Raw genomic sequence first — 20418 nt, 5'->3', positions numbered from 1 at the left:
GCAGTGTCACTGGCCCTCATATGTTGGATCCGAACCGGGGCCCTCTGGCGTCCCAAGCCAGTTCTTAACCATCGCGCCACTCGGCCGGCCCTAAGTGTTCCTTTTTTTATTGTCTATCTCCCAGCACCTAAATGTCTGCCAGGTAGTAGCTACTCAATAAATGAGTTGAGGGATGACTGATTGTACAAAGGAATGCAGGAAGAACCCAAGTTCAGAAGCCAAAGAGGCCTAAGCCATACTAGACCGTTTTGTAATTTTGTGAAAACTGAAGACTTCCTGGAACAGCTCTGGACACTATAGGAAATGTGTGCAAAGGATACGAACTTCGATAATGTCTCTCAATATCTTGCAACCATTCCAACATGTCAGCCACAGAGGGGCTCACAACTGAAGCCTGCAGGACAGCATCAATGCCGATTGTGTCTGCATGCTGCTCATAGATCTGAAGCACTTGTCCCACGTGGCTGCTGACTGTGTCACGCACCTTGAGGAGGGCAGCTCTGAGGGAAAGAGTCTGACATTAGGCACCATCATGAGAAAGGCCTAAGGCAAGTTTCCTCAACCTTGGCACACTGACATTTTGGACCAGATGGTTGTGTGGGAGGCTGCCCTGTGCATTGAGGGATGTTTAGCAGCTTCCCTAGTCTCCACCCACTAGATGCCAGGAGCAAACCATGCCCCCAACCCTCCCCAAGTTGTGACAATCAACAGTGTCTCCAGATAGTGTTAAATGTCCCAGTGGGAAAAACTGCCTTCAAATGAGACTTGTTTACCTAAGGAGACTGGTTACAGTGGCTCAAGACTTAAGAATTGACTTAAAGATGGAGAGGCTGAAGAAGTGACATGGCTCTCAAGCCTGTGTGATAAGCCCAGCTGCCAAAGAAATTAAAGACCAAGGGGCTTTTCTGGGGTTGCCATAAGCTGTATAAGGAGTAACTGCTCACACAGTCCCACACCACGTATGTGAAAGGGAATCACCAAGAAGAAACTGAAGCAACAAACCAGTACTATCCATGTGCTACCTAGCCCATCTTAGTAAGTTCTTCCAATTCATTATCGTTTAGGCTCTCGATGCACACAGACTACTGTGGATCTTAGGAAAGTTACTTATTGACAATCATGTATAAAAACAGTCTGTTTTGCTTACTGTACATCCTAAGTACCTAGAACACTGACTGGCAATATAATAATAAACACTTGCTGAATGAATGGAAAGGGTGACTGTGAAGGTTAAATACAATAATGCATATAAAGTGCTTAGGTTAGTGCCTGGCTTACAGTTAATATTTTTATTATTCCACTGGTGACTCCAAGGGGCCCAGCCACCAAGACAAAGGCTACAACGTCCCCAAACGCAAGGCATTCCCTAGCTTAGAACCGTGGCTTTCAAAATGTTTGGCCACAACTCGCAACTGAAAAACAGATTTAAAATAAGAGCCCAGTACCCACACACAACCACGTAATTAATTGAAATAAAAGTTCACTATTTCAGTTAGTTCACTGATTGTCTCTCTTCTACTCAACTAAGGAACTAAGTCTGGTTCATTGTTGTATTCCCAGCACCTTGTGCTTGGCATTCCATTGATGCTTAATAAATGTATTCTGTACAACTGAATACAAAGAAGGTCCCCATTTTTTACAGTTTCCTATTAGTCTATGGCGCAGACTATACGCTAGAACCTTCTTTTGTTCTGGTCGAGGAAAGGCCACATGTGCCCTGTCTTTTCTCTGTCCTCGTAATCTCTGTCCTCTAATCCATAATCGCTCTAAGATAGAGAGTCTAACATTAGGCATAATAAGGGCTGAGAGATGTGCTGCTCCTGGACCCAGAGACACTAATGTACAGCAGAGCCAAGTAGCGGGTAAGAGCTCTGGCCTTGGTGGCAGGCACACTGGGGTTAGAATCTCAGCTTTACTATTTGCTGTGAGACCAGAGGCAATCTGCTTGAACCTGTTTGCTTACCTGCAAAATGGGATTAAATGAGGTTAAGTCACAGAGGTGTTGAAAAGATTTTTATGAAATAATGTATGTAAAAACTCTTAGCTCTGGCATCCACCAAGTTTATAGTCTACAGTTGACCCTAAACAACACGGGCTTGAACTCCGCGGGTCCACTTATAGGCAGATGTTTTTCAATTGACCCTTGCAGTTCAAAGTTGAGTTGTTCGAGGGTCCACCCCCTGGTTGCGTATCCACGCATGCAGAGGCAGACTGTAGTTACACCAGGATTTTCCACTGTGTGGGAGGTGGGCACCGCTAACCCCCGCATTGTTCAAGGGTCAACTGTAGCTCCTCACTGTTTTTTTACCAAAGACAACTATAGAGGAGAACTAATAAGCTTTCTCCACTGCGTTTTGTAACTTCTACGAAGTCCACCACTGCCATGCCCATCCTTTGACAAGGGAAATGCCATAAACGGCTGTCTGACAGGGGTCCCACTGCAACAGATGCAAAACATGGAAGGCTGAGACGCCTCCAAATGCCATGCTCTCGGTAAAGAGGAAAACACCCTCCTGACTGATCCTAGCCACTTATAGAGCACCCGCTTTTAAAATTCCGCCAAGAAAGAGCGCCATGGAGCCTCTTACAGCTTCTCCCCTAGCTTGTCCAGGGCAGTGTCACCGGCCTCCAGCTGCTTGCGCCTCAGCCGCTCCTTTAAATCTGGGAAGACCCGAAGTGACGGCACATCCTCAAATCGCAGATTCTGCGCCGCCTGCAGCTGCTCGGCCAAATTGCTGAGGGAGGCCAGGAGGGGCTGGCAGTCCCTCAGCGTGTCCTGCCACAGGCCCTGCTGCTCCTCCACCACGGGAAAGCACTTCTTCAGGGCCTCCTGTACAGCAAGCAATGGTCGGTCCTGGGTCATCTTCTGCTGAAAAAAAACCAAAAAAACCCAACAGAGAAACAAACAAACAAACAAACAAACAAACAAACAAACAAACAAAAAACCAGCATTCAGGTCCCAAGTCGGTAGAAGTACCGGGTCAAGGGTAGGAGTTATTTCCGTTCTCAATGAGTTTCAGCTAAACTAGGGTTTCCTCAGGTAGGGCTGTCTATCCCTTCCGACAGGAGCTCCTGGCGCGAGGCGCTCGCTGTCTTACCTTTAGAGGAGCTCTCGGAAAGCAGGGCCCGCGTCTCCCACCTCGGGAAGGGTTTCCCGACTATCCCTCGGAGGAGGCTCTTTTGGGGCTAAGACAATCTCCTGTGGCAGACAGCGGATTCCCGGGGCTGAAACCCGGTCTCCCCCGCACCGGACCCGTGCTTCCAGAGCCGGAATCTTGTCTCCTCTCCTTGAGACTGCTGGCCGCTTTCCTTAAACCCGCGGGAAAACTTAAAGCAAAGGCCATCCAGGTTTGAGGACCCGCCAAAGCAGCCAGCCTGCGCCCGCAGTGCCTCTGCGCATGCCCAAACACAGCTAAGTCGAGAAAATATGTCGTATGACCGCAATGCTTTCTGGGTGCTGTAGTTCTACGTGTGAGCCGGCTGCCTGATTGGGGAGCTTCCTTGTGATTGGATGTCGTGGACCCTCCCTTCTAAGACCGCGACTTTTCATTCGTCAGCCTGTGGCAGTTTGAATTTGCTGACGGCGGTCTCACGTCCTGTTAGCCACCGGACCGCTCCCTTTCAGCTTGAGCAGCGAGGTCTTTCTCAGCCCTTGATTTGAGACCCGCAGGTACGTTACTCGCGACTCCTTTAGCCCAGGCCCCGAAGGGCAGCCCTCCCCACCCCGCATTAACCCCCTGGGGCGTCCGTTCGTCCTCTCGCGCCCCTTCGCGGCCCCCTTACTTTCCCTTGCCCATCTCCGCTACTGACCCCTGTGGCTCGGTCCCCCGCTCCCTACAGCCTCCACCGAAGCGCCATGGCTCCGGCTAGGAAGGGCGGCAGTCGGGTAACCAAGACCAACTCGTTACGGAGCCGGAAGCTCGCCTCCTTTCTTAAGGACTTCGATCGTGAAGGTAAGGGGCGGAATCGGTGTTGTCGCGACTATCGGGGGCAAACGCGGGGTGCTGGCGGATTGGGCCGCAGGCAACGGGGATTCACGGTGGTTCCATTCACCCGCCGGGTGACCCGTGTTCTGTTGACTTGGCCCTCTCGCAGTGCAAATACGATCCAAGCAAATTCAGTCAGACAAGCAGAACCTCCTCAAGGAGATGGATAACCTGTACAACATCGAGATCCTGCGGCTCCCCAAAGCGCTGCGCGAGATGAACTGGCTCGACTACTTCGGTAAGGGCTGCGCGAGTTCCCGCAGGCCTCGGCCTTGAGCCCCTCTGTGGTCACCGTGACAGTCTTCTCCTTAGGTCTTCCGTGATCAGTAGAGGAAATCGCAGCCCTGTAGCTTTCCACAGCTCCCTATCTCGCTTCCCTTCTTTTCCGCCCCTCTTAGCACTTAACCATCATTGACCCCTGCGGGTAGTCAACAGTTTCCTCTAAAAGACCAAGCAGTAAATATCTTAGGCTTTCTGGGCCAGAGGGTTCTCTGTCCAACTACTCAGCTCTGCTGTTACATTTCCAAAACAGCTGTAATGAATGGGCATGGCTGTATGCCAATAAAACTTATTTATGGACACACTGATATATGAGTTTCACATGTCAAGAAATAGTCTTTTTTTTTTGATATTTTATCCAGCCATTTACAAATGAATGAATGAATGAATGACTTGGTTTGTTACCAGAGCTCAGATGAACGATGCTTTCTGAAGCTTATGGGAATTGCCAATTTAAAATGAGCAAATCAAATTGTGAAATGCAAGGACCTAAGAGCTTTCCTGGCCAGAGAAAAATCCCAGTGGGTAACCTACCCCCTTGTTAAATGTCCAAGGAAATGGAAGAGACTGCCCTTTCTGCTGGGTTACCCTTTCTCTATTTTTTAAAAAAATTATTAATTCCTCAGTATTTAGCCTCCTTCCTGGATAGAAATGCATGTTCTGCTCAAATAGTATTTAGTAATCTTTTTGGCTTGCCTTTTTATTTATTAATCTGTTTGCACATTTCTACAAATATTCATTGAGCATGTGTCAGTTCCAGTGCTAGGTGCTAAAGATGCATTGGGGAATAATAACAGACATTGTCCCTGATCTCAGGAACTTACAAGTTAGTAGAGAAGAATCATTTAAAAAATTCACACGATTATATAATTAAAGTAATAAGCACTACAAAAGAGACAGAATAGAGTAGTGGTCAGTAAGGTAACGAGATGAAGGCACAGAAGGGTTGTTTACATTGCCTGAGATCTCATGAACTGGTTAGTAACAGAGTCTGTCTGAATACAGGCATGTTCTGGTTCCAAAGCCTGAGTTCTTAACTGTCATACAGGATACTATGCGAGTTTCTAGCATGAGGACCTAACCTAACTTTATTCTATGTCTAAGCTTGCATAGACCTCTTCATTCAACACCCATTTACTACATACCTACTGTCTGTCATGTTTCCGCTAGAAACTATGGATATTATCCCTGTCCTCAAGGAATTAAGTTCAAGATGGGGTGGACACTTAAACCGCTTTGAGTAGTTGTTGGGTATGGTGAGAATGAATAACTAACTCAGCACTTCGCAGTAAACTGCTGTAATAGAAAAATAAGCGGAGGGTTGGGTTTGAGCTGAGTTTTGAAGGACGAATTAGAAATCTGTTGGGTGCAGAGGAACTAATAAGTACCAGGCCACTGAGTCATGAGAGACAGTGGCACATTTGGGAATAACAGGAACGTTGATGTGGTGGGACATAGACTAGGTCGTGAGGGGAAGGGGTCAAGCCTGGAGAAAGACTGGACTAGATTACGAAGGTCCTTGATTGTTGGACCAAGGGCTTAACCTGGTCCAGTTTTAGAAAGATAACTGGTCACATGAGAAAAGATGATTTATCATGAAAATCTGATCGTAACTAAACAAAATGTTCTTTTTAAAGCCCTGGGAGGAAACAAGCAGGCCCTGGAAGAGGCAGCAACAGTAAGTGACCTGTCCTATTTTGGAACTGTGGGTTAGTTTTTTTTAAGTTGGGTCTGCTCACAAAATCCAGCCAGTGGGTGCTTACTGTGGAAGAGGTTCCATAGGGGACATTATCTGTTTGTGTCAACTGAGAAATCACAGTTGTCAAATGCTGAGTTTCAGATGAAGCTCATATAGTTTTGAGCCCTAGGAAGGGAGGCAGTTCTATGTTGGGCAGGTTCTTTATAGCCCTTTGCCCTGACCTCTTCAGGAAAAGTAGAAAGCCTCAAGTCCAAGTTCCTGTAAGCCCCTGGGTCATAAAATGGTAACCTGACCTGCTAGGTGACAGAGACTGTTGTTTTATTCTGTCATGCTGTAGAAGCTGTGCTCTTGCTTGGGACTCTCAGGATTCCCTACCCGCTTTCACTTCCTTCCTCCCAGTATCAGTACCAGGACTGAAGGCAATAAGATCAGAAGCAAAATAGTTAAATTTGTACTGTCCAGTACAGTAGCCACCAGTCACATGTAGCTATTTAAATTAATTAAAATTAATTAATAAAATTAAAAATTCAGTTCTTCAGACACACTGGGCACATTTCAAATGTTTAGAAGCCACATGTGACTCGTGGCTGCCATACTGGACAGCTCAGAAATAGGACATTTCTACCCTTGGAGAAAGTTCTCTTGGTCAGTGTTAGGCTGGCCCATAAATGGACCTCACAGAGACCCTAGGCACCCTTAAAGTCATCCATGAGCAATGTGTGTGTATAAATCCATGTATGTATCTTTCTGGGGAGAAAGTTTATTATAGCCTTTATCAAGTTTACAAAGCGATCCCCAAAATGTACATCCTTCTATGAGTTGATTAGAATCATTGGAATCTTAAGACTTGAAGCGATCTGACTATAAAGGGTAGCACTAAATAGTGGATCTCCACCAGCCTCAGAAGTTAAAAATACTAAGGAGCCAGTTGTTCAATCAGGAAAAAATTAGAGAGTTTGGGGGTGAATATTGTAGGAGAGGGGTGGGGATAAATGGAAAATAAAAATAAGAACTAGTAAAACATTCTTGGTTCATGCTTTCTCTTTCTTTGTTATATGTTCCCCCCATATACACATCCAGATCTAATGTTTCAAAAGACTTATTTCTAAGATGAAGTATACTCATTACCAGCTAATGCATCACCCTCTTTAGAACTACACATCAGAGCTTCTAATGTACTAAGAGATAGCCAGTGCCACCACACCAAGTCAAGAGACTACTAGGCGTAGCTAATATGATTTCAAACCCAGGGAAGGAATGATACTTTGGTACCATAGCTCTTAACGGGTGAGTATGTGGGGGGCTCCCAAGATGACTTCCAGGATTCGTAATTCACTAGGAGGACACTCAGAGTTCAGCATATATAGTAGTCCCCGCTTATCCACAGGGGATATGTTCCAAGACCCCCAGTGGATGCCTGAAACTGGATACTACTGAACTCTACAGAGGGTGCCAAAAAAAATGTACACACATTTTAAGAAAGGAAAACTATTAAAATTGTAATACTCAATATATACCGATAACAAAAGATGAATACAAGTCACATTTGACTTCTGCAATTACAAGAGGTTCTCAAAGTGGTTACCATCAGCGTCCAGACACTTCTGATTACGGTGAACTACTGCTTGAGCAACGCTGACCAGTGTCCACTTGTATACATTTTTTTGGCACCCCCAGTACATATACTGTTTTTTCCCTCTACATACATACCTATGATAAAGTTTAATTTATAAATTAGGCATTAACAACAATAAGAGATTAACAATAATAAAATAGAACAATTATAATAACATACTGTAATCAGAGTTATGTGCATGTGGTCTCTCTCTCTCAAAATATACTGTACTCACCTTTTCACTTGAAGCACCTTACGGCTTTTCTTTGGCGTATCCAAATTGCCAGCATCACTATAGCACTTGGGGGCCATTATTCAGTAAAATAAGGGATACCTGAACACAAGCACTGTGATACGGCGACAGTTGATCTGATAACCAAGATGGTTACTGAGTGACTAAAGGGCAGGGAGCATATGCAGTGTGGATACGCTGGACAGAGGGATAGTCTGGTGGGGTTTCATCACACCACTCAGAACAGTGTGCAATTTAAAACTTATGATTTTCTATTGAATATTTCAGACTGTGGTTGACCATGGGTAACTGAAACCATGGATAAGCGGGGACCACTGTAGTCATTACTCTGCTATGATTTATTACAGTGAAAAGATACAAAGAAGATAAGCAGAGGGAACAGGTGGATGGGGCAAAGTCCAGAGGAAACTAGGCTCAAGCTTCCAAGTGTCCTTTCCCAATAGAGTCACACAGGACACGCTCAATTTAACACATGTGAACTGTCATCTACTAGGGAAGCTCATTAGAGACTCAGTGCCCAGGGTTTTTACTGGGGCCTGGTCACAAAGGCATCTCCTACCTACCACATAACCAAAATTCCAGACTTCCAGAAGGAAAGCAGGTGTTCAGCATAAACCACATTGTTTGTACAAATCTTAGACACAGCGAGCCACTGTTTTCAGGTAATGGTAGGAACCGGGAAATCCAAGTTCTAGTTCCAGGCCAACCAAGTAAACAGGTCTTTCCACGGCTATCAGTCTTAGGCTTATTAACTCTTCTGCACATTAGGTAATCAGTGGCCTGCCACCAGTGATACCTTCATGACACCCCAGTTTCTAGAGATGGCAAAAAGCTGGCCACCACTTTCTGTTCCGTCAACCATTTCAGACATCACTACTCTATTACAGTACTTTTTCTTGGTAAGGCCGGACAGCCTTAGAATGTCTCTCAGCACTCCGTGTAGTCCCTACCAATCCAGAGATAAAACCTGTGTCATTCGTAGTGCGTAACAACTATTCTGATACTTACACATGCCCTACAAGGAAAGGCCTACAAATTATGCCTGCTCTTGGATATTCGCATACATATAGGTAGTCACCGCTGTGAAGTTTAATTAGAATGGCAACTGGAAGCCTCTTTCAAGGGCCCAGGAGCTACTGACCCTCTAGACTTAAAAGGAAAAATGAGAAGTCTGACAGCAAGTGTTGTAGAGAATGTGGGTCATTAGGAACTTGTATTTGCTGATGGAATGTAAACAGGAGTGACTGTTTTGGAAAGCAATTTGGCATAATATCAAGGCTGAACGTTTGTGTACCCTGAAACCCTGGCATGCCCTATCTCTACGTATATAGCCAAGAGAAAACTTGGACATGTGCTTCAGACATATGCATATGACCGTTCAAAGTAGCAGTGTTTGTGATAGCAAACGTCTGGACAGGAGATTGGACAAATCCATTCTGATGTAGTCACATGGTGGGATATTATATATTGAATAGCAGTGAAAACAGATTAACTACAGCCACAAATAGTGGTCAGGAACAAAACCAAACAAAAAAAAATTTTTTTTTAAAGATTTTTATTGGGGAATTGAGGGGATGGGAACAGTGCTGGTATCCCAAGCCAGTTCTTAACCATCACGTCACTCGGCCGGCCCCAAACAAAAATATTTAAGCACATATACATTTGTGATGAAATATGTGTACACACACACACACACTTTTAAGCAAATGGGATGATAGTGGTTTTCTCGAGAATGACAGAATCAGGAGACTGGTCAGCTTTGGAGGAGAGACAAGGAAATAGAAAGGGGAAAATACACAGCTAGGAACAAGTTATTGGCAATGGTTTGGGTCTTGGGTTGTATGGTGGGTTTATGGGAATTTATTATATTGTGTAATAACATGTAATGATCTTGTGTGTGTATCAAATAATGTTTTTAAAGGTAATTGTTTTTCATCTTAAAATATTGTTCCTCATATATGATGGAATATGCCTGGTGTTTGTTATAGGCTGACTTGGATATCACAGAAATAAACAAGCTAACAGCAGAAGCTATTCAGACACCCCTGAAATCTGCCAGAAGTGAGTACTTTTCAAAATCCCTTGTTGAACGGGGAGAATTGCAGCCCAGGGTGGTTGGCTGGGTGCTCAGGGAGGCCTCACTGAGGGAGCCTCTTCCCTCCAAGGGCCTCGGTCTCATAAATCGAAAAATTGGATTTGGGCTGCTGCATTCAGGTAGTTGCATGCAGGACTGATACTAACAAACTCTGCAGACTGATGCGTGCGCGAAAGTGAGAGGAGAAAAAACAAAAGTTGTGCTGGGAAAACCAAACATGTTGCCTGTTTGCTTCCCCCGAGTAGGAGAGGTTAGCAAGATTGAGAGAGGTGTTATAAGACATGGCCACACCAGCTGTAATTCTCCCCGACATGATCAGAATGGTTGAGAGAGAACTGTAAGAGAACTAACTTTCTCAACATGTAATTCAGTGTTACTGGATTCAGTGGCCCATCCATGTAAAATTCACACACACACCCCACTCAGAGAAACGGTCTAATAGGGGAAGTCTGGGGGAAGCTGGTTGTACTTGGTGAGCATGGAGTCAAGCCAGGGGGCGCTCTCTTATGACTTAACGTCGTTGTCATTATCTTTGGTAGCTCAGTGCATCCAGCTCTTGTAAGGCCATCCCAGCCATGGCTTTCTGGGCTGCCCACCCAGGCACCTGCTCCCCTGGGCAGGGCCAGAAACACTGTCCCCTTCTTAATCCCACTTGCCCTCCGTCAGAAATGGCTTGTGTGAAGAAAGCATGGTGAGATTTTTCACTTTCCTAGTGCCATAGTCCAGTCCTGCCTCCCTGGGGTTATGATGTAATTGGACTTGAGTGTTCCTAGAGCTCCCCTCAGCCACATATTTACAATCTGTTGGGTCACTTTGGAGTATTTCTACATTTAGGTAATACTCGTTTCTCTCTTGAGTTCTACCAATTTTGTTTACTTGGGTTGGGGGTAGTCTTCTGATTTCACCCCTGGGAGCTGAACACACCAGGACCAATGTCAGCAAACGGTGAAAATGGTTTTTGTGTCCTCTTTCCCACTGCATTTGACTGCATTGTAAGCTATTTTTCTTAAAAAGGCAAATATAATTATATTCCTATTTAATATGTCAGGAAAACAATCCTAAGTCATTTAGTCTGCTCTCTCCCCCTATGATGAAGTGCAGACTTTTCTCTCTAGAATCCCTGCTTAGGACTGTCTAGCTCCTACCTGTACATATTTAGCAATGAGACACCTAAGCTTTCTTGCGGCATCTACATAAATAATATTTTATTATAGTGGATAATAATACTTATTATAATATGTCCAGTACTGTTCAAGGGGCTTTACATTCATTCATCCCACAAATACATAGACATAGGGACAATTCTAGGGTTTGTGGGTACAGGAATAAAAACAAAGACACTGTTCTTGTGGAGCACATTCCAGGTCTCATAATTCCCTGGAGACACGAAGTGACTCATCCCTTTTATAGATGAGGAAACCGAGGCACCACCATGAAGCCATGTGACCTACTTAGTGATAGGGACAGGCCTCAAGCTTACATCTGTTTAACTCCAGTCTACACTCTTTTTTTTTTTTTTTTAAAGATTTTTATTGGGCAATTGGGGAATGGGAACAGCACTGGGGAATTGAGGGAAGGGGAACAGACAAGTTGCTGTTCTTTTGTTCTTCAGTCTAGTTGTGGAGGACGTTGCTTCACTGGCCCAAGTTGGCACGGCACCATCTTTGTGCTCTTCCTGGGTGAGGCAGATCAGTCGCCGGCTTCTGGACGGCCGCTCACGGCGGCTGCTGGCCGCTCACACTGGCTGCTGGCTACACACGGTAGCCCATGGCAACCCGCTGCAGCCTACGTCATCGCAGGACACTCACGGCAGCCCAGCTCCAGGTTGAGCTGTTGTTCAGCATCTCAGCTGTGGAGGGCAGTGTCACTGGCCGTCATATGTGGGATCTGAACCGGGGCCCTGTGGCGTCCCAAGCCAGCTCTTAACAAACGTACCACTCAGCCGGCCCAGAGAGTCTACACTCTTAATCACAGTGCTGGGCTCCCACACAAGGCATCATATGGGGATTCTTAACCACTCTGGTTGTCTAAACCCTCTTTTTTTAAAAAACCATCTTTAAATTGGGTCTATTTCTTGATTACAGTCTAAGATTGCCTAAGTTTTATTTCCTTTCGGAAATGTGAATGCATGAAAGTTTATTCCCATGAGAAATACCACTCTGTTAAACTCTTTCTTACAGCACGAAAGGTAATACAAGTGGAAGAAATGATAGTGGAGGAAGAAAAAGAAGAAAATAGAAATAAAAAACCTCAAACAGCAAGAGTAAGTAGGTACTCATATTCAGGGCTGTGGGCTGACAGGTGAGGAAATACTTTACAGTGTTGCCTTCCCAGAGTTCAGTTTAGTAGGGAACCCCACTTACATGGCTAATAGAAGTGTGTACAAAGTGCGTAGAACGTAGAAGAGGAAGCTATTAGGTCTTACCTACCCCTTAGGACACGCCAGGCCTTCAGGCTTTAAAGGTGAGTGAGATTTCATTAGCTAGAAAGAAAGGGGAGGGAATTCCCGGAGGAGGTTAGAAAGTGTCCATCTAAGGAACAGGCGCAGTTTGGGATGGCTGGCATCCAAGCTCTGAAGGTCATCTGGGTACAGCAGGGGCCAGGTAACGAATGGGCGTGTGTGCAAGCTTGGGAGTTTCGGTTTCATCAGGTAGGTGATGGGAAGGGACTTGACCAGATCGCTATTTCAGAATAGTATTCAGGATAAATGAGAGAGGCCAAAAACCGGAGACAAGGACCCAGTTGGGAAGTTATTGGAATTCTTGAACTGAGGCTCTGGCCCTATAAAAAGAGATGGTTTGGAGATAAGATTGAAAAGGGAGAATGGGCAAGATTGGTGGAGGAAAGGAGGAGCCAGCGATGACTAAATGGTTTCAAGCTTAGGCAGCTGCCATCGGTGGGCTGTGGGACAGAGGAGGAAGACTGGTGCTGCTGAGGGTGCAGGGAGCAGTTCACGTACCAGTTGTTGACACGATGAGTGTTGAACACTTTTCCAGGACATCTAGCCTAGACAGAAACTTCAGCCTGGAGCTCAGGGAGGAGGAGGAGAGACACACTGACTCCCAGATCTTCAGGTGTTGTCCAGTGTGGGAGTCAGTGAGGTGCAGGGAGAGCATGGAGAGGAGGCTGAGGGAAGAGAGAAAGGAGCTCGTGAGGCCGACTGCAGAGGGGCAGCAGGGGAGGCGGGTCGATCTTGGAAGGTAAGGGAGGAGAGAATTGTCAGAAGATAAGGAGTAATTCTTGTCAGGTACCTCCGAGGACTCAGGAAGGGTGAGGACTGCCGAGGGTTCCTTGGATTGGGCGCCTGGGCTGCCTTTAGTGACCTTTGTTGTTGGTACACTTTATGTAAAGGTGTGTGTGAGGGGGTGACCAGCCAGGCTGCAATCAGCTCAAAAGAGATTTACCCTTAATCTTGGCCAAAACCCTCTACTATTTTGAAGACCAAGCCAGGTTTAAGTCCTTAATTGATCAATTATGTTGAATTATTTAACTCACTGAATTCTGCGAGATAACCTTTTTGTGTTCAATGTTAGTTTTCTTTTCCAGAGCTGGTCCCCCTGTCCCTTACTTGCCCTTTCCTGGGAAGGCTTTTTGTAACCTCAATTTCATTTCATTGTGACTTCAGGTCAAAAGGTGTCCTCCATCCAAGAAGAGAACCCAGTCCATACAAGGAAAAGGCAAAAGCAAAAGGTAACGGGTTTCCCGAATTCAGCTGTGTGTTGTTGGTTTTATTGGAGGGCCACATTCGCCGGGGCAGTGAAAGGAGGGGAAGGGGCTTCTGCGACTCGTGTTCTAGAGAGTTTAAAGCGATCGTGCCCTTGAGTATCTGAACTGAAGGGCCTCTAGAGAAATGATCTGACCCAGCACCGCCTCCAGCTCTTCTGCCCACGTTCTCTACCCTCCCCCACTTTTTAAAACATGCACACGGAGCATGAGGCCCAGAAACATGGTAAGTGCTGCCTATTTTGTTTAGTTGCCTAACAGTGTATGTACAGAACTACCCCATGGTCAGTCACAAAGTGGCTGTCACTTATCGCTAGTTAGTTCCTTGAGATGTCCCTCCTGGTCGTGCTAAATAAAGAATCACCATGGGCTTAACCTAATTGTGCTCAGGAGTGGGGGCTACATCTCAAACAAGCTTAGGAAAGTAGTCATGGGGGGCGGGTATCTGTGAAGGAGTAGCCTCCTCCCAGTTCGCCCTGAGCAGTGGTGACTGCCTGGCAAGGGGACAAGAACTCCAGCTGGAGCGCCTGCAGCTGTTGAGAGGCTGTCTCCTGCCTCTCGTTCCATTAGCTTGATTGAGAAGTCGGATTCTGGAGGTAGACAGCTTAGGGTCCAAGCTCTGGCTCTCTTAATTGGCTGTGTTTTCTGGGGCAAGTTGTTTCAAGTCAGTGAGTTTGTGTATCTAAATGGGGATCATAATGGTGCTTCTCATAGGGTTGTTGGGTTACCCGAGTTTATGTAGGCGCCCAGAGCAGTATCTGACAAAGTCAGTGCTCTCCGAGTGTGACCTGCCTCTGCTGCTGCTGTCATTGGACCTGAGCTGGTGCACCTACTGGCTATTTCTTACCTGTAGGTCAAGCAATTACAACACTATTACCCCAGCTGTGGGCCGGATGGAGTTGTCTATGGTGAAACCAACGCCAGGACTGACTCCCAGGTTTGACTCCAGGTGAGTACTGAGAGCAGTGCTTGGATTTCGGTGGGAGCCCCACATTTAACATTAGTCTGTAAAAAAGGGTGTTTAAGAAAACTGACTCCGTCTCCAGGGAAGCCCTCTCAGAGGAGGGGAATCATCTGGGCTTCCCAGTGTTTGCCTCCCCGGGGTGCAGGTTCATCTGCTTTCAGCCACAAAATCATTATCAGCTGAGAGGGAGACATGCTGTTACTGATGACCAGGAGGCCTCCAGTGACTTCTGGTCCTTCTGATTCTGATCCAAAGCTTTCGGGGGTTGTTTGTTTGTTTGTTTTAGTGGATAGGCATTCTCCTATACCCTTGGTGAAAACTGACACCACCTTTTGGGAGACAAGTGTACAAAAGGATGTTCTTGCAACATATTTAATCTCTTCCATGAGGCTGGTCAACTAAATAGGACATGCTGTATAGCCAGTTAAAAAGAACTAGATCCGTATGTGCTGACGGGAGGAGCTTCAGGATTACAAGCATCTCCAAGCAGTTGCAACACAGTATGTCCCAGATGACCCCCTTTGCTTTCAGACTCAGCAAGTTTGTGGGAGGATGCATCAAGAATTGAGAGTGCTTATCTCCGGGGGGGGGGGGGGAGAACTTAATTTCTACTTTTCATTCCCACTCTTCTTTGTTTCTTGGGGTGGTTTTTTTCTGCTTGTTATACACACACACACACACACACACACACACACACACACACGAATATACAGCGAAGGACATTTAGGGGAAAATAGGTAGAACCATTTTAACTGTCTTGAGAAAGTTAGTTTGGGAATTAATGATATAACCTCTAAATTGTCCTCCTGTGATCCTCGGGAAGCACTTAGCTACTCTTGTAAATACGTTGACCATAGTTTATCTCTTGCTTGATGGATGGATGGATGGATGGATGGCTGGATGGATGGCATTCATATGGAGCTTTTGACCTAAAATGTATGTGGATAAGAATTAGCTTTCGCTAGATGTATGTTTGGTAATTACAACCTCCCATCCCCAGCTGTGTTTAGTCATTGCTGCTTAAAAAGACTTTTCCCCCTAAATTCAGAATGTGCCTTCTTAGAAATGTGTGATTTGAAAACTGCCGCTTGAGGCCAGATGGGGTTCAGAAGGGCTTATAAAGCCTGGGGTCATTGGCTCCGCCAAGCCATCTTTACGGAGACTCGCCCACTGTATAGGGTCTTCAAGACCCCAGGCCTGCGCACTCCAGCAGCCCGAGAACGGATTTACAACATCTCAGTGAATGGCAGCCCTCTTGCCGACAGCAAAGAGATCTTTTTGACTGTGCCGGTGGGAGGTGGAGAGGTAAGTGTTTCGGAGGGAAGCCGGGCCACAGTGTGCTGCTTGGTCAGCATTTCTTTGCCTGGTCTGTCACCCGCTTCTCTCCCCCAAAGTCCTTGTGGTTGCGTGGATTCTGAGCTCCACACGTATGTAGGTCTCAGAACCCAGTTTTCTCTCCCTGGTTACAGGCCCAGACTAGGAAGATCCTTGCCAGCGTTCCATTTGTTCATTAGCTAATGTTTATGTACCTGTCTTGTAGCAGGTCCAAGGTGTAGAAGACACTCCTGCCCTTGAGAAGCAGTTCAGTATTCAAGATAGGCTCATAATTAATATAATATCACATCGTGTGACGTGTGCAGTAATGGAGATATTAAAGGGAGTGCGTGGGGGGCACTGTCCAAAACGGGGAGCATGAGCTGTCTCCTCCACTTGGTATAACTTTGAGGGGTTTTGAAGCAGGCTGAGTACAGCAAGTTGCTGACCTCACCTTCTGGGAGGGAGGGTGATGTATCTCAGATGTGGGCTTCAGGGCATTTCTAAGCTGATGTGCATGTCCTGGTACTGGGCGATGCAGCCACTGGCCAATGTCCTTAGAAACACAGGAACAGCCGGTGTCCTGTCGGCCTTGCCTCACCCGCCCAAGTGCTGGACACCAAGGGGCCCCCCGGGACATGCTGGGCTGCAGGCGGGAGGTTCCTGCCCCGAGAGACCTGTCTGTTGAACCCCCCCTGCCCTCCACACAGAGCATGCGGTTACTGGCCAGTGACCTGCAGAGGGTCGACATCGCACACCTGGACCCAGAGTCCTTGGGGAACATTCAGCAGCTCTCCGTAAGTCTCATTCGTCTCCGCGCCTCGGACGCCTCCGACGGCTTTTTGTCTTTGGGGTCTAGACTAATGCTGTATACTTACACCTGTATTGCCTCCTTTCCCGCTTACCCTATTTACCCAGCAGCAATCCTGTCCCTAAGTTGATGTTCAGTTTCAGTCCATTCCAGAGCACCTGCCACCAAAGTTCCGCAACAGAATCAAACGTCTGCCTCATTCAGGCAGTCGGTGCCCGTGCGTGAGGGCACAGTTGATCTCCAGGACCTGAACCTTCCTCGCAACAGTTCAGGAATGGGGGAGGGGCTTGTTACCAGGAATCCCACAGAATCAAAGCAAGCACAGAACAGCCAGGCCTCAGGACCGTGGGGCTGTCAGCAGCGGGAGTTTATGGAGCTCTGCTCTGGTGCACCAGCCCCTTCAGAACCTCGCCGTCTTGGGCCCCGTGCACTCATTTCTTTTGCACTTCATCCCTCATCAGATGACCTTCTCCACAAAGGCGCTTGGTTCTGCTCTCCCTAAACATTGGTTTGTTGTGGCTTTAAGTAGCCACACTTGTCACTCTATTGCTCCATTGCCTAACACTAACTGCCCAGTTTCGTGTCTTCACTTAAATTCTCAAGAGGAGGAATTTAATTGGCTCAGCTTTGGTCAGATGGGCCTCCCTGGTCCAATCTTGGGTGGTAGATGGGAGCACTTAGTGCAAACATGGCTGCAGTAGGCCCACCCTTCTGGGGGGGGGCGTCTGTGAAGGGTACAGCCAAGGACAGGGACAAGGGCGGGGCTGCTTTTCCAAACATGTCCCACTAAACGTGGTGAGATCACACACACACCCAGCCACCCAAATCTGGTGACATCATCAAGCTGGACCTACAGCATTACTCTCCCCAAATGATACTTCACTGTCTCATTTGAGCTGTTATTTTGCTCCTTTGTTCAAATGAGAAACAGATTGAAAAAGGTGAATTAGTTTGTGATACAAATAGAGAATGGAGGGCTGATTCCATCAGGCATCCGGGCCCCACGCCCAGTGTTACCTGGGTAGACTCTAAGTGGCTAACTGGCAAGCATACCCAGTGTCATCTTCTCCAAGTGACCTTCTCCTTTTCTTTTTAGAGCCGTCTTGTCCAAATCTGCAGCAGCATACGGACTCACAAATGAGGCTTCTAATCCAAGAAACCATACTTGACAGGATGGATCTTCCGTGGGCATTTCTGGGACCTTCTTCCCTTAAAGCTTATTGAGTGTTTGAGTGTGAAGTTCCAGAGCAAGGAGTGGTGTTCCTCTTGGAGAATTCGGGAAGTGAGGACACTGGTCCCCCATCAGTTAGATAAAGCTTTGCTATTCACACCTCCCTGTCCAGGCAACAAAGACACTGCCTGCTGCGTCCATTGCCATGAAAGCTTCTTGTCCTCCCTGCTGAATTCTCCTTTCTGCTCGCAGAGCTGCAGGCTGCTGCCTGCTGTAACTCAGCGTCCTCTGCCCTGCCCTGATCCCAGTGGAGGGGGCATGGAAGACCCTCGTGTTCCTGGGAAGACTGCCTACTCACCATCACTACTGTGATGAGGATCACAGAACCCTCTGCGTCTGGTGTCGCTGCTCTGTTTGTGCTTGAAGCTGGGAGGTTTGGGCTCAAAGAAGTGAGTTCTGGGCCATGAAAGGGCAGATCCAGAAAGCTGGGAGGAACCATACAAATGGGGCCAGGACAGCGGGACAGGATGAGTCACAGCAGTGACCACAGCAGGATACACCTCCCCCTCCCACACCCATCCCCTCCTCCTGTGGTGGGTACTCAGTGGGGCTTTGGAATCGGATTGCTATGCTCAGTAGTTTTTTTCAGGCTGGCTTATGGAACGGTGTTTTGTATTTATCTGTATACTGAAGACCAAAAATTGGTTTGGAGGCAGTTTCCATGTCTTGCTCCTCTACCTCTCCATTTAGTGGGAATTTGGGTAAGGAACTGTGGGACTTAGATGAGTCTGGGTTTTTACATGACTGGCACATAGGAACTCTAAGCTCTCCATGGTCCAGTGGTCCCTGCCAGGTCTGTAGACTCTGCAGAGAGCACTTCTCTCATGGGCTTCACTGGGGCAGCGGGTGTAACTGGTATGGTGGTCTCATTCCACGTGTGGGCTGTGTCCTGGGCATGGACCAGTTCCTCACCGTCAGCATAGACCCCTGTGTGCCAGTCGGCGCCTCTGCCCCCAAGAATCATGTGATTGTGGTCCAAGAATATGGGAGCTGAGCGCTCCCACCCCAGGTTTGAGAGCACAGTTCCCTCGTGTGGCTCTTTGGTGTACTGTGTATTAATTTGCTGCGTGACCAATCTAGTAATCCAGTCCTATTTAAGTTGTCTTCTTTTCAGGTTGTTTCATTCTCTCTTTCCTGAGACTTTTGTACATACCGTTTTCCTCAGCAATGGTGTCTCTAAGCTGATGTCTTCTAATCAGCTACTGAAAGGTATCTTTTTTCAATAAATTGTGGGCTTGCTTTTAATCAGTATTCAGCCTGCCTGTCATCTCCAAGCTGTGCTACCTGGACTAGAGGCAGTGTTGGAGCTGAAGCTATTAGAGCGGGGGTCTTTGAACAACTACCTTCCTCACAAGATGCGAAAATCTCTACTTCAGGCAGAATCTCTGATAGCGGAAGAGAGGGCCCTCACCCCAAAATCCGGGACATAGGTAATCTTACCCCCAGAACTTTTCCCCCCAATACCTTTGTTCCATGAGCTAGCAGTTGACATCTGGGAGGAAAAAACTTCGGGTATCTATACTTCACCTATACAGTCAAGTCTTGGCTGGGAACAGAGCGGGGGCACAAGGAATTCAGTGATCCTGCCTCTCACCTCCCCAAGTTCTGGGGCTCTGGCAGGTCCACCTTCCCAGAATTCTTTCTACATTGAAAATGATCAGCATGGAACTCATGGTGGCGAGAAAACCATCTGAGGTCACTACTTAGCCAGGTCATCGGACTGACAAAAGTTTATGAAGAAGAACCCTTTGGTCAGTGACAGCATTTGGAATAAAAGTTACTCATTTCAAGTACTGAAGTCCCCAAGCCTGAGGCTTCTACCTGGTGCAGTGTTAAGAGCCTGACATCAAGGAAACACTTAGGATCCAACACGCTTTACCCAGAACCAGGCTCGCCCTGTTGCACTCCATTTGCTCCGCTGCCCAAAGGCCCCTAATTGTAGGAGGTGTGTAGTGTGTAGCAGGTGCCTGATAAAGGCTGGTCGTGTGAAGAGAGAGCAGTCCGTTCCATATAAGGGGCTGCCTTGGAAGGGAATGAGGTCCCCATTCCAGGATTTAAAGCATGGGCTGAACTGTCACGGCTGGAATGTTGCAAAGAAAATTGAAATCTTACTGCCAGCCCACAGACATACTTTCAATTTTCACTATTTGGAGTTTTTTCAAATTAGTTGCTAACAATTTAAAAATGGTGAGATTTCGGGCCAGCCGAGTGGCGTGTTGGTTTAGAGCTGGCTTGGGACGCCAGAGGGCTCCGGTTCGGATCCGACATATGAGGGCCAGTGACACTGCCCTCTACATCTAAGATGCTGAACAACAGCTCAACCTGGGGTTGGGCTGCCATGAGTCGCCAGCGATGGGGCTGCCATGAGTCGCCAGCGATGGCGTAGGCTGCAGCCCCTGCTGCAGTGGGTTGCCATGGGCTACCGTGTGTAGCCAGCAGCCAGCGTGA

General features: G+C 47.1%; 2 protein-coding genes across 3 annotated transcripts in view; one reads left to right on the top strand and one right to left on the bottom strand.

Annotated features, from left to right (window-relative positions):
• The window catches only part of AIRIM (AFG2 interacting ribosome maturation factor), a 9364-nt gene extending 5973 nt beyond the window's left edge, over positions 1–3391 (bottom strand). The window contains exons 1-3 of one of the 2 annotated variants that reach the window (XM_019656839.1): positions 3099–3391; positions 2589–2869; positions 321–500 (exon numbers count right to left, since the gene is read on the bottom strand). In XM_019656839.1, the coding sequence (XP_019512384.1) occupies positions 321–500; positions 2589–2863 (455 nt within the window). In that variant the 5' untranslated portion in view covers positions 2864–2869; positions 3099–3391. The remainder of the gene's footprint in view (positions 1–320; positions 501–2588; positions 2870–3098) is intronic. The other variant, XM_019656829.1, reaches the window with a different exon arrangement.
• A 173-nt stretch (positions 3392–3564) lies between these two features.
• Positions 3565–19215, top strand: CDCA8 (cell division cycle associated 8). Its single transcript, XM_019657200.1, has 11 exons — positions 3565–3670; positions 3841–3953; positions 4096–4224; positions 5903–5943; positions 9821–9893; positions 12108–12190; positions 13553–13617; positions 14504–14599; positions 15793–15919; positions 16639–16725; positions 17836–19215. The coding sequence occupies exons 2-11, from the start codon at positions 3857–3859 to the stop codon at positions 17878–17880; spliced, it is 843 nt and encodes a 280-aa protein (XP_019512745.1). The 5' UTR covers positions 3565–3670; positions 3841–3856; the 3' UTR covers positions 17881–19215.
• The last annotated feature ends 1203 nt before the right edge of the window (positions 19216–20418 follow it).

The sequence above is a fragment of the Hipposideros armiger genome, unplaced genomic scaffold (assembly GCF_001890085.2).
Source record: "Hipposideros armiger isolate ML-2016 unplaced genomic scaffold, ASM189008v1 scaffold_10, whole genome shotgun sequence".
Taxonomy (NCBI): domain Eukaryota; kingdom Metazoa; phylum Chordata; class Mammalia; order Chiroptera; family Hipposideridae; genus Hipposideros; species Hipposideros armiger.
Note: the sequence above shows the minus strand (reverse complement) of the source record. Positions and strands in the feature narration are given on the sequence as shown.

Bases quoted from the DNA above. Each gene is read 5' to 3' on its own strand.
- CDCA8 (XM_019657200.1), top strand. From the start codon at position 3,857: ATGGCTCCGGCTAGGAAGGGCGGCAGTCGGGTAACCAAGACCAACTCG. The intron at 3,954-4,095 runs GTAAGGGGCGGA...GCCCTCTCGCAG, and splicing joins TAAGGACTTCGATCGTGAAG to TGCAAATACGATCCAAGCAA. The intron at 15,920-16,638 runs GTAAGTGTTTCG...CCCTCCACACAG, and splicing joins TGCCGGTGGGAGGTGGAGAG to AGCATGCGGTTACTGGCCAG.